The sequence below is a fragment of the Engraulis encrasicolus genome, chromosome 8 (assembly GCF_034702125.1).
Source record: "Engraulis encrasicolus isolate BLACKSEA-1 chromosome 8, IST_EnEncr_1.0, whole genome shotgun sequence".
Taxonomy (NCBI): domain Eukaryota; kingdom Metazoa; phylum Chordata; class Actinopteri; order Clupeiformes; family Engraulidae; genus Engraulis; species Engraulis encrasicolus.
The window spans coordinates 19,614,687-19,625,313 of record NC_085864.1 but is presented as its reverse complement, the minus strand read 5'-3'; the positions used below and the strand labels follow the sequence as shown (position 1 = coordinate 19,625,313).

The following is a 10,627-nucleotide window of genomic DNA, read 5'->3' as shown; positions in this document are numbered from 1 at the left end:
TATTTTTGCCCTTGACAATAGTCAGATATAGCATTGCCACGAAAGAAACGGTGTTATTTCTGCCGGCGTGTACTCGATCGGAGAGGGAATCCCTAAACGTCATCGCCTAGGATACAGAAAACAAAACAAAGGCTACACATACCATATTTGGTTATGTACGTCATCGGAACCCCGAGGGTGGGACTAGGGGATACTACTTTACAATAGGCCTACTCCAGCGCTCTCACACATTCATTCATAGTGGAAGCGCCACAGCATGCTGAAATCCGACGTCTGGGCGCACAACTTGCGGGATGTTTATGGACTTAGAGAAAGTGAAGACCATTCCAACATGCATTCTTTCTGAGTAAAGGGATATCTCGCAAGCCGACACGGATGTCTTGTTTTCAGGCGAAGGGACATTACTTGAGGAAGCCTGGACTCTTTAGCGACATTGGTTCGCCAACCAAAGTGGATTGCCTTTTTGATTGTAACTTATCGGAATTAAAAACAAGAGATCTTGAGGAGGAACTCGAGGAAAACTTGAAAAGGTAAGCGATGCTTCTTTACAAAGTGGGTCAGGGAAACAACTGCAATAACCATACCCATTCTGTGATTAGAATATGTATTTGGAGGGAGACTTGCATAACACTAGTCCTGTTTATTATGGGGTCTACTTCGCCCCGTTTTCATTAATGATGGGGGTGCGTTGTGGCAGGTGATGTCAACTTTTCGCCTGTCATCGTAGGCTAGGTGCCCCAGCCGGGGAAATGTTCCAAGGGTTCCCCGGAGACCTCGATACCGGCTCTCGTGGAAGCTCATCTCCCTCTCTCGAATACCTGTCCTCCGTAGACTCCTTCGGGAGCCCTACAACTACAAGCGCTCCTACACAAGTGAGTGGTTTTTTTAAAGTTTGCTTTGCACATCTGCATGTCTGGCACTGCCCAGGTGTCATCGAGGTCGCCTGCTGTTGAGATGCAATGCCGTTGCACAGTTCGCACAAGTTTAGACACATGGGCAATATTTCGTTGTAGGTTCATCACTGTTTGCATCCCAGTCCTATTGCAGGCTATTTGCCATAGGATATTTGTGACATGTATGTCTAATGGTGTTTAAAAACAAAGCTCAAATGGCATGGGCCAACTAGTTCTCCAGGAGTTGCCAAACAACTTTACGCACGGCCGATAGGTGCTTGTAAAGTGTAGAAATAACTATCTGCTGCTGCATTAATGTTGTGGATATACACCTATAAATAGTACTTTGCAACTTGGTAGTTGAAAATAAATGCATACGGGGGGCACGATGACAGGACTTTTGAACTCCGGCGTAGTGTGCGCACTTGAAGCGCCACCTTCGCTCGCGTTCTCAAGCTGCGCAGTGACGTAAATGCGTTCTATTTTGGAGTGTTACGTCGGGTTGCTAAGGGGAACACCGTGGGTGTGACGATGGGAGGAGTTGAGAGGCAGCAGAGGAATTACTCCGGCGCGTCGATTGGCTATGAGCTCTTGTTCAGAGCCGCACGTCACTGCAGTCGACACGATTTCATATGAATATTAATTGAAATTTGGACTGACGATGGCATCGCCTCAGTTCTAAATAAAGAAAGGGATATCTTTAGGCGCGCTGTGTGCGTATTGTGTAGTAGGCTAGTAGCCCAGAATTTGTGCTGCTATTTTTAAGATATGGTGCAGAGGGGCTTGATCTGTGATGTCCTGTCTAGACTACTTTGCTCCTCTCTGCATCAATTTTAAATAAAATGTGCTGTTTTAAAATTTAAACACCGTTTAGGAACTACTGTTCAGTTGTTGAGGAATATTTATGAGTAAGGAAAAAAACACATACCGGTAGGCTATGCATAAGCATATTAACCATTTAAAGCTTACCTCATGGAATGTAGGCTACAGAGGAAGAAAAAATAGGAAGGAAAATGGAAGGACAGAAAGAAAGAAATCAATATAATTCAATCAATCCTGGATCTTTTATTGCTTTCAGTAAACCAATAGAGCCAAGGTCTATTCAAATCCAAAAGTTACTTTGTTGAAATCCAAAAGTTACATAGTGACTTCACATTAAAAAAAATGGTCACCAGACGCGGTTCACTAAATATGTATTCAGGCAATGTCCTCACATTTCATTCAGAGCAACAGAAAAGGTATTGCTCTTGTAATCTCACACTCTCTTCATCTGTCTCTTTGTCGGTGTCTGTGTGCCTTGCACCTGTCTATTTCTTTGTCTGTTTCTCTTGTCTCTAACTTTTTGTCTTGTCTTTGTCCTGTGCACTAGTGATGTTGACTATGATTATGTCCTTGTTTGAAAGTCGCTTTGGTTATAAAGCGTCTGCCAAATGCAATGTAATGTAATGTAATGTCTGCGCGTGTCCGTCCATCCTCCAGGAGTGTGCATCGACTGCTAGTGCGCTAATAGGCCCAGCAGGCAGCAGCAGTAGCAGCAGCATCGGCGGCGGGACAGCGGCAGCGGCAGCAGCAGCAGCAGCAGCAGCAGCGGGCATCAGTGGAGCTGGAGGGTTGGAAATGCCCGGCTCCTTCGTGCCTACGGTGACCGCAATCACCACCAGCCAAGACCTGCAGTGGATGGTGCAGCCCACCCTGGTGTCCTCCGTGGCCCCTGGCCAGCAAGGAGGGGGGGACCCCTCCTCCTCCGCGGCCGCTGGGGCCCCACCGTCCACCACCATGACCCAGCCGGGGGCCCTGGGGGTGGGGGACCCGTACGACCTGCCGGGGCCCAGCTTCTCCTCCTCCTCCGCGGGGACCGGGCCTGGATTCAGCCCGCCGCCGCCGTGCTCCGACACCCCTGGCCCCGTACGTCCGTCTCGGGCTCGCAGCAGACGCTCACGAGAAGAGAGTGTATGTCTGACTAACTGACTGATTGACTGACACAAAGTGAATTGCAACATGCAACATGTGATCTGGTTAGATACTGATGTCTGTGACAGTCTTAGTTATAAGCAAGTTATTAGCACTTCTTGGAGCTTTCACGTTTCAGGGGTGCATTTCTCGAAACCATAGTTGCTTACTATGTTACTTTGTTGTTTGCAATTTAATTTCCCATTGGCAACTACCCAAGTTACTAACTGGCTAGCAACTGCGCTTTTGAGAAATGCACCCTAGGTTTCATTTAAGTTACATTTCCTTATTACTAACTCCTTTTGGAAAACATGACCCGGTTGAAATCGGACCTTCACAAATATATCCGTTGCATGTTAACGAAAGCTGCCATTGACAATATGAGGGAAATTATGCACCTCAATCTCATCTTAATGCCATGTGTTAGGGTTTCTGTGTAGGTAAATGAACATGAATAATGACATGTCTGTTCCCTTGATTTACAGTTGACTCCGGAAGAGGAGGAGAAGAGGAGAGTGAGGCGGGAACGCAACAAGCAGGCGGCCGCCAAGTGCCGCAACCGCCGGCGTGAGCTTACAGACAAGCTGCAGGGAGTAAGTGACGTCACTGCTACCGTGCCGTGTAGCTCCGCCTCCGCGCCGTCTGACAATGACACGACTCCTGTCTAGTCTTGTCTACAGGACCGCTGACAGCTTTGACCTGGCCTGCCCCCCCCCAATATATATGCATTGTAACAGGGTCCAAATTCTGGGGCCCCCTCTGACAGCTTTGACCTGGCCTGCCCCCCCTCAATAGATATGCATTGTAATAGGGTCCAAATTCTGGGGCCCCCTCTTTCCCTGAGCCGAGGACAACTGATCTGTTTTCTCCCCCCCCCCCCCTGTCAGCGGGTCTGCTTGTCTGCACCTCATTACAAAAAACAACACTAACAATTCACTTACTACCTTTACGCAGCATCTGAATGCTCTGGATGTTGCCTGTGTTCTTGTTCATTCCCTTGAAGTGATTGATGAAGTCAGTGGGACATCCATCAGCAAACCTCTTCACAGACTTTGGTTCTTTATTTTTCTCAACATCACTTCCAGTTCTAAATTCCATCATCACTTTTTCCACGATGCCACCTTGCATTTAGGGCAGTCATATTTGCATGCTAATGCAACATTTTGAGAGTAGGAGCAAGTCACACTATGGAAGTGTTAAATTCAACACTGTCATTTGAACAATCCTTGGTGGAGTGCATTGCTCCTACTCTGTCAAGGTTGAATTGAACACTGCAACACTTTTTTTCTATACAGCACCTCTAACCCTATCTTCCATGCTGTGTTGGACTGTGTTGTTGACCAGAGAGACAGACACGACTGAGTGAAAGCACCAGCACAGTCTTACGACCAGACCTCTAAATTAACACCTGCCAACCGGCCAAATGCTGGTGAAATGTCAATTTGGCTGGTAGAAAAGACCAACTTACTAGCCAATAATGAATGTGTGTTTGGATAGTAAGATTAACATCTACTAGTCATTTTGGCCAGTGATGAAACCCTGATCACAACTAACAACAAACTACTCTTTTCTTTTTTGTCTGCTTTTCTTTCTGTTTTTTTCTCCTCTACTCTCCCAGGAGACAGACATCCTGGAGGAGGAGAAGGCAGAGCTGGAGGCGGAGATCTCGGAGCTGCAGAAAGAGAAGGAGAGGCTGGAGTTTGTCCTGGTAGCGCATCAGCCAACCTGCAAGATGCCCTACCAGGAGCATCCGCATCCGCAGCAGCATCCGCAGCAGCACCAGCCGCAGCATCAGCACCAGTTGCCTCCATCCTCCATGGGCCTCCAGCAGCAGCAGCAGCAGCATCAGCTGCTCACTGCCCATCCCCAGCTGCCCGCCGCCGTGTCCGTGGTGGGACTGAGTGTGAAGGACGACTCGTTCTACCTGCCTCCCGCCTACTCGTCGCACCTGCCGCAGCAGATCACCGCGGCGCCCACGCCTGGCACCGGCGTCACCGGCCATCACCATCATCCACAGCAGGCTGGGATGATCCAGGAGGTAGCCTTTTCTACTTCTTTCTATGGGCAAGTTGAGGTGGCGCAGGGCAGCCCGTGTCCTCCCGCCGCTACCCCTGCCGCCGCCGCTGCTGCTGCTGCTGGCGGTGGTGGTGGTGGAGGTGGTGGTGGAGTAATGGTTGGTGGTGGTGGTGGTGGTGGTGTAAACAATCACGAGACCAGCACCAGTGGCACCGGTGGCTGCTGCAACCCCTCATACACGTCTTCATTTGTGTTCAGCTACCCAGAGGGAGTCTGCGGGGCCATCGGCAATCACTGGACCAGCAGTAGCGAGCAGTCCTCAGACTCCCTAAACTCGCCCTCGCTTCTGGCGCTCTGATTTAATGATGACTCGCCACAACGCTCTTCCTTCTCCTTCCACACAGCAGTACCTACCTGCAGTGCTACCTACCTACCTTCTCTTCTCTCTGTGCCGTATACCGTATGCTCTCCTACGTGGCATATTTTTCACTCTCTTTACTTGCCCCAAGCTGGCTAACGGGAGGAAAATGTGTTGCATGATGCATATGTACTGTACGTATAACAGAGACGTATTGACAGTAGCTGAGCAGACTCAGTTGTACTTCAATACACTTTAATAGTTTTTACATTTAAATGTAAACTTACTGATGATGTCACATCAGGCTGATTATATGAGCCAATGATACAGTAACAACCTATAGTGAGTCATTGATATGAGCCCTTCATTAGATACCCAGATGATGAAATGATTTAAATGATTTTTGAAATCACAGTTCAGGTTGACAGAGGTTGACGTCTGGATTACACTGTCCAGTCAGTGTAATGTAATGCAAAGCAAAGTTGGATTTGATGTAGTTTTGACTCTTGGTCTGTGCTACAATTCATAGCCTCGTCTTTTTACACTCTCTTACCAGGAGAGACACATACTATACGCACATACACATGTAAATACATTTAAACCACTTGCATGTGAGATGCTTGCTCCTCACCTGCGTTTATGCATCCACATTTACTCCCCTTGCTGCCATTATGTGTTTTTTCTCTTATTTCCCTTTGCGTTTTGTTCTCTCCACCTCTGTCCTGTCCGCTCACTGACTGTCTGCAGAATGTATTTTAGAAGAGGAGAGAGGAGCTGTGGAGGTGCGTGAGGGGACTTGTGATTTTAGTATCTTGTCTAAGACGTCACCTCAACCTCTCCCTCTCTCTCTCTCCCTTGCACTCTTCCTCTGCCAATTTCCTGATTTATCAAAAAAAAGGCTGGAACTTGGAATTATGGGAAGGTTTTTTTCCCCGCCCCTTGTCTTATTCTTCCTCTGTTTTTTTTTTCCTTGCATCATTCTCTATCAGCCAAATCTCCATATCTGTTTTCTCCTATTTTTTCTCCTATTTCTTTTGTGTTTCTGTCTCTGCTCTGTCTTTGAAGTCGTCCACATCAGAGAGCCCCCCGGCCCCCGACAGCCCCTGGGACCTAGACTGAACTCCTGAACTGCTCCTTCAACATCAGCCTCCTCCTTCTTCAACCAACGCCTCCGCTCAACCACTCCCTCCCTCCCTCCCTCCCTCCCTTCACCTGGCCTGGACCTGCCAACAGAAGACCGGCGCAGAGCGGAGCTTATTGCACTTCAAAATGAAATAAAAAACAAAGAGAGAAAGATGATTTTAAAAAAATGTAAAGGAGAGAAGCAAGCGGTGGAAGGACGCAACGTCGTCCACGTGTCAGTCAGTGACGACACGCAAACTAGGAGGACTTGCTACATGCTGTGTGGAGACAGATGAGATAAGACGAGACGTGCCTTGTCTTGGTCTCCAGGAGTGCTGGACGGTCCCCTGGTTTTACACACCGTCAGCCGAGCTGATTTGACTTATTGATTGTTTAAGCATGTTCAATGCAAAAGGGAAAGGCCGTCCAGTTATCGGAGTGTTTCAGGCAAAGGGCTTTTTCAGCCTCACGGTCAAAAAAGAAAAAAAAAGAAAATAAAAGAAGCATAAAATCAACATATTAATAAAAAATATATATTTTAAAAAATAAATTATCCCTCGGTTTCAGGGGTAAGGCAGAACAGTTGTATTGTCCGAGGGTCTCAGTATGGTTTTGTGTATGGTTCTTCCTTCTCTTGTTGTATATTTGTATTTTTTCCGTTGTTATTGTGTGTTCCAAAAAATAGTGTTAAACTTGACTGAAAAAAAGAGGCATATTAGATTGTTAAGTGTTTCTTTATTGTTACTTCAGAAAAGAGACCCTTTTGCCGATTATTTTCATGCAGGTGACATTTCTGTGACATGGAAAGAAAAGTATTTATGGAGATATGGAGAAGAACCGTATATTGCCTTTGGATTGGTGGGCTTTGTGATTCTGTGGTTTGTGGCAGGTTTGCTCTGAACATTGCAAGTGGATTTTGGCTCTGCACCCGTTTTCTTTTTGCAGGCCTCGTAGGTTTATCTGAAGACTCTGCTCTTTGATTTTTTTCCTCAGACTAATACTCCAATGGTTAAAAATCGAAAGAGAAAAAGAGAATTGCTTTATTTAGGGAGTATAATGTCATCCGAGGAATAGCCGTTGTTGAATGTGTGTGTTTGACAAATCCTTGGTTTTAGAGTATGAGGTATAACCTGACCTCCCATATCAACGACAGTAATGTTATATGCTTATATAAACCTATAACACCAAGATGTCACATACAGTTATACAGTATACTATAATACAGACTGTAGGGTCCTAACCATGTGAGCATGGTGAGATCCAATCACTAACTCACTGCATGTAATCTTACAATATGCCCGAGTATACTATTGCTTTTGCTCTGAAATGGATGTTGTGGTTGGTGATGTGTGTATGTGTATATCCCTTTCATTTGCATTTTGAGAAGGTCGATTGTGGCTTGGTTGAACAGCAGACACAGGTGGTAGTTCTACTCAGCTATAGTTTGATCACTTCTTATAAAACTGTCGGGTAAATCATTGAAACTGTGTTTTTTTTTCCTTGAATCTTGGAGCAACGGCAAGTTGTGTGTTAAATGTGCATAAATGATTCAAAAATCATATTGCTGAGCCATGTTTGAGTCCTATCACATGCATACTCTGTAACTCTAAAACCATGAATTTGACAACAACACAGATAACTGACTTCATTTTAAGTAAGTGGTGGATGAAATTACGTAATATTCTCATTTTGTTTTGAGATTTAACATTGGAATATTTGTTTAAGGAAGTTGTTGAGGGTAAGCACAAAAAAAGAGAAAACAAGACACAAGAAGGAGATGTCTTTAAATATGAATCCTTTATTTTCCTGTGAAATGTTATTAATATTATGTTTACTTTAAGCATTTAAATGTTTAACTGTTGATTTTAGAGTTTTGAACTTTTTTTGTTGTTCCTCCCATTTTCTTGTGCCATTGCTGCCGAATAGATGCATTTTGTGAGCCTTACAATAGTATGTTTGTCTACTGTTGTCCTTTTTTGTTTAGACTATTTCATCTGATTCGGTTTGGCAACGTATAGGAGAGTGTGTTGTCCACTTAACTTTTTTATGTACAAGTATAGGTTTATATGCATGTGTGTATATATCTATACACACAAATATATGCTAACAAACAGTATACATACACATGTTACTTATACACACAGTATACTGTACATGTACACAGATTGTAAAAAAATATTTGAATATAAAATTGCTATTTTTGTCAATGAACAAAGTGGGGTAAAACAGTTTAAGTCTGTCTGGTTTTAATTATATTTTTCTTAAAGAAAAAAAAATAGTTCACTGCCCTTATCCTCAAACATGAGACCTAATTGGTATGAACACTAACATGATAATCATATGATAAGCACCACTGTGCTACTGTATAATGTTGCATGTAGTTACAGGATCATTTAAACATAATTACTGTTTTGATAAATGCACCTACCATTCATGCTGCCACAATGTAGGTCAATGCCATTATGGACAAGGCATGACAGACAATGGAAAATACATATTTGGGTAGAGATTATTATGGGAAGATGGGTGGGCTTATTGAATTTGCAAAATGAACTGTATTTTTGCATTCATTGTAATGGGTCATATTTGGGTTGAAATCATGGTGCGTATTCTGGGGCTTGAACTTTGTTTTTTGTTTTTACCCGAGAGGGTTTATAAGGGGATTGGCATAGCAGGTTAAGGGGAAGCCCTCAGTAGGCAGCTAGTTAATGCATTTGAAGAATGTCCAACAGAGGGTAAACCTCCAGCAGTCATGTCATACATGTTATTGAAGAATTCCAAATCCAACTACCCTGCCAAAGCATTAAAATCAATGTGGTTTTATACAGTTTGTTCATGTTATTTTTTCCTCTCGTATCGCTGGAAAGCAAACTGCCAGTATTTACTGCACTTGAGCAGTGAGGATGGTGTAAAATAAAAGGGTTTACAGTGACCACAGCGAGTGTGTTTCTCTAGCATGGCAATGCTGTTGGGATTGGGGAAAGAGCAGAATTCCGCTTTGACACTTTATTCAGGTCATACAACGTTACAACCCAACAAGGTCTTGAAAATGTGGTATGACCTGAATACATGTTCAAAGCGGAGCAACAATGTGCGGACTTCTGCTCTTTCTACTATCAGATACACCTTTGTCCTGAGAGGTGGGATGTGCATACTCTTCCTCTTATGAAAATGCTGTTGGGATTGACACTTGGATAGCTCTTCCTTTCTTCCCATGTACTGTACTGTATAATGACACTAAACGTAAACAGCTGTTCTGCTGTTCTGAATCAGGGCTTGGCATGAAATGTTTTGCTCGCCGGCTAATACGCCTGGTGCTTTTCCCAGTCACTAGCCATTCATTTGTTGTCAGTTTTTTTTTTATCCCATAATGTGCTGAGGCAGCCGTTGCCTAGTGGTTGAGGAGATGAGATGGATCAGAGGGTTGCAGGTTCTAATCCCACCCCTTCAACTCCCGTTCTCACTCCATGGCTGAGGTGCCCTTGAGCAAGGCACTCAACCCCACATTGCTCCAGGGACTGTAACCAATACCCTGTACTTAAAAAAGTAGCCTAATTGTAAGTCACTTTGGATTAAAAAAAAGCATCAGCAAAGTATAATGCAATGTAATTAAAAAGAAGATATAGTTAACAGATAAATGAAAATAGAAAGACAAATAGAAATTAAGGCCTGAAATGTTATCTTTAGTGTAAATAGGCCTAACTGATGCACAAGGAGAAAACTACAGGCTAATGTGATGTGTCAACCACAAGAATAAGTCACCTGCCAAAGTGGCTGGTGCGACTGAAATAAGTACCCAAGTTTTACCATCATTTGACCGGCTGGCTGGTGCCAATGTCAAGCCCTGCTCAGAATGGATATTTTCATTTTTACAACCAAGGTGCATAATGTAACAACACAAAGGGGTGATTTATTGGATTAGCAAGGATTATGAAATAAACATGCCCATTTTAAATGTTCTGTATTTTTGTGTTTTTATTTACACATAAATGTACATAGCCTATACCCACAGTGCGAAGCATTGACACACAGAATATACCAGGTGGGGAAGCTACGGTATGTCTCGAGGGCCGTTTGTGGCCCTTGAGGCCGTTTTTATCTTGCCCCCAATGTCATTTTAATGTTATGCAGCTTCACATGAAATATGTCATATTTTGTAATGGAATCTTAGAAAATGCATTTGCAATACAAGTAATATTCAGGGGACCTAGAGAAGGTGGGGTCTGTTTTAAAGGTGGCTGCCTTCAATATAAGCGCAAAGTGCAGGTGGAAATCCTGGTTTGTGTTC

The 10,627-nt window shown here is 44.2% G+C and overlaps 1 protein-coding gene across 4 annotated transcripts; it reads left to right on the top strand.

Moving 5' to 3' along the window:
• The first annotated feature begins 203 nt into the window (after window positions 1-203).
• fosb (FBJ murine osteosarcoma viral oncogene homolog B) lies at window positions 204-9,157 on the top strand. 4 transcript variants are annotated; one of them, XM_063205128.1, is made up of 6 exons: window positions 205-530; window positions 728-872; window positions 2,373-2,843; window positions 3,329-3,436; window positions 4,462-4,881; window positions 6,283-9,157. In XM_063205128.1, exons 1-6 carry the CDS (start codon window positions 376-378, stop codon window positions 6,334-6,336), a joined length of 1,353 nt encoding a protein of 450 aa, XP_063061198.1. In that variant the 5' UTR covers window positions 205-375; the 3' UTR covers window positions 6,337-9,157. The 4 variants fall into 4 exon arrangements, with proteins under 4 accessions (XP_063061196.1, XP_063061198.1, XP_063061199.1 ...); XM_063205126.1 differs by having other exon boundaries at window positions 204-530; window positions 4,462-9,157; XM_063205127.1 differs by having other exon boundaries at window positions 443-530; window positions 698-872; window positions 4,462-9,157.
• Window positions 9,158-10,627: the final 1,470 nt, after the last annotated feature.

Coding starts and splice junctions, on each gene's coding strand:
- fosb (XM_063205126.1), top strand. CDS start 376: ATGTCTTGTTTTCAGGCGAAGGGACATTACTTGAGGAAGCCTGGACTC. Junction 873..2,372: donor CTACAAGCGCTCCTACACAA/GTGAGTGGTTTT, acceptor TCCATCCTCCAG/GAGTGTGCATCGACTGCTAG. Junction 2,844..3,328: donor GACGCTCACGAGAAGAGAGT/GTATGTCTGACT, acceptor CTTGATTTACAG/TTGACTCCGGAAGAGGAGGA.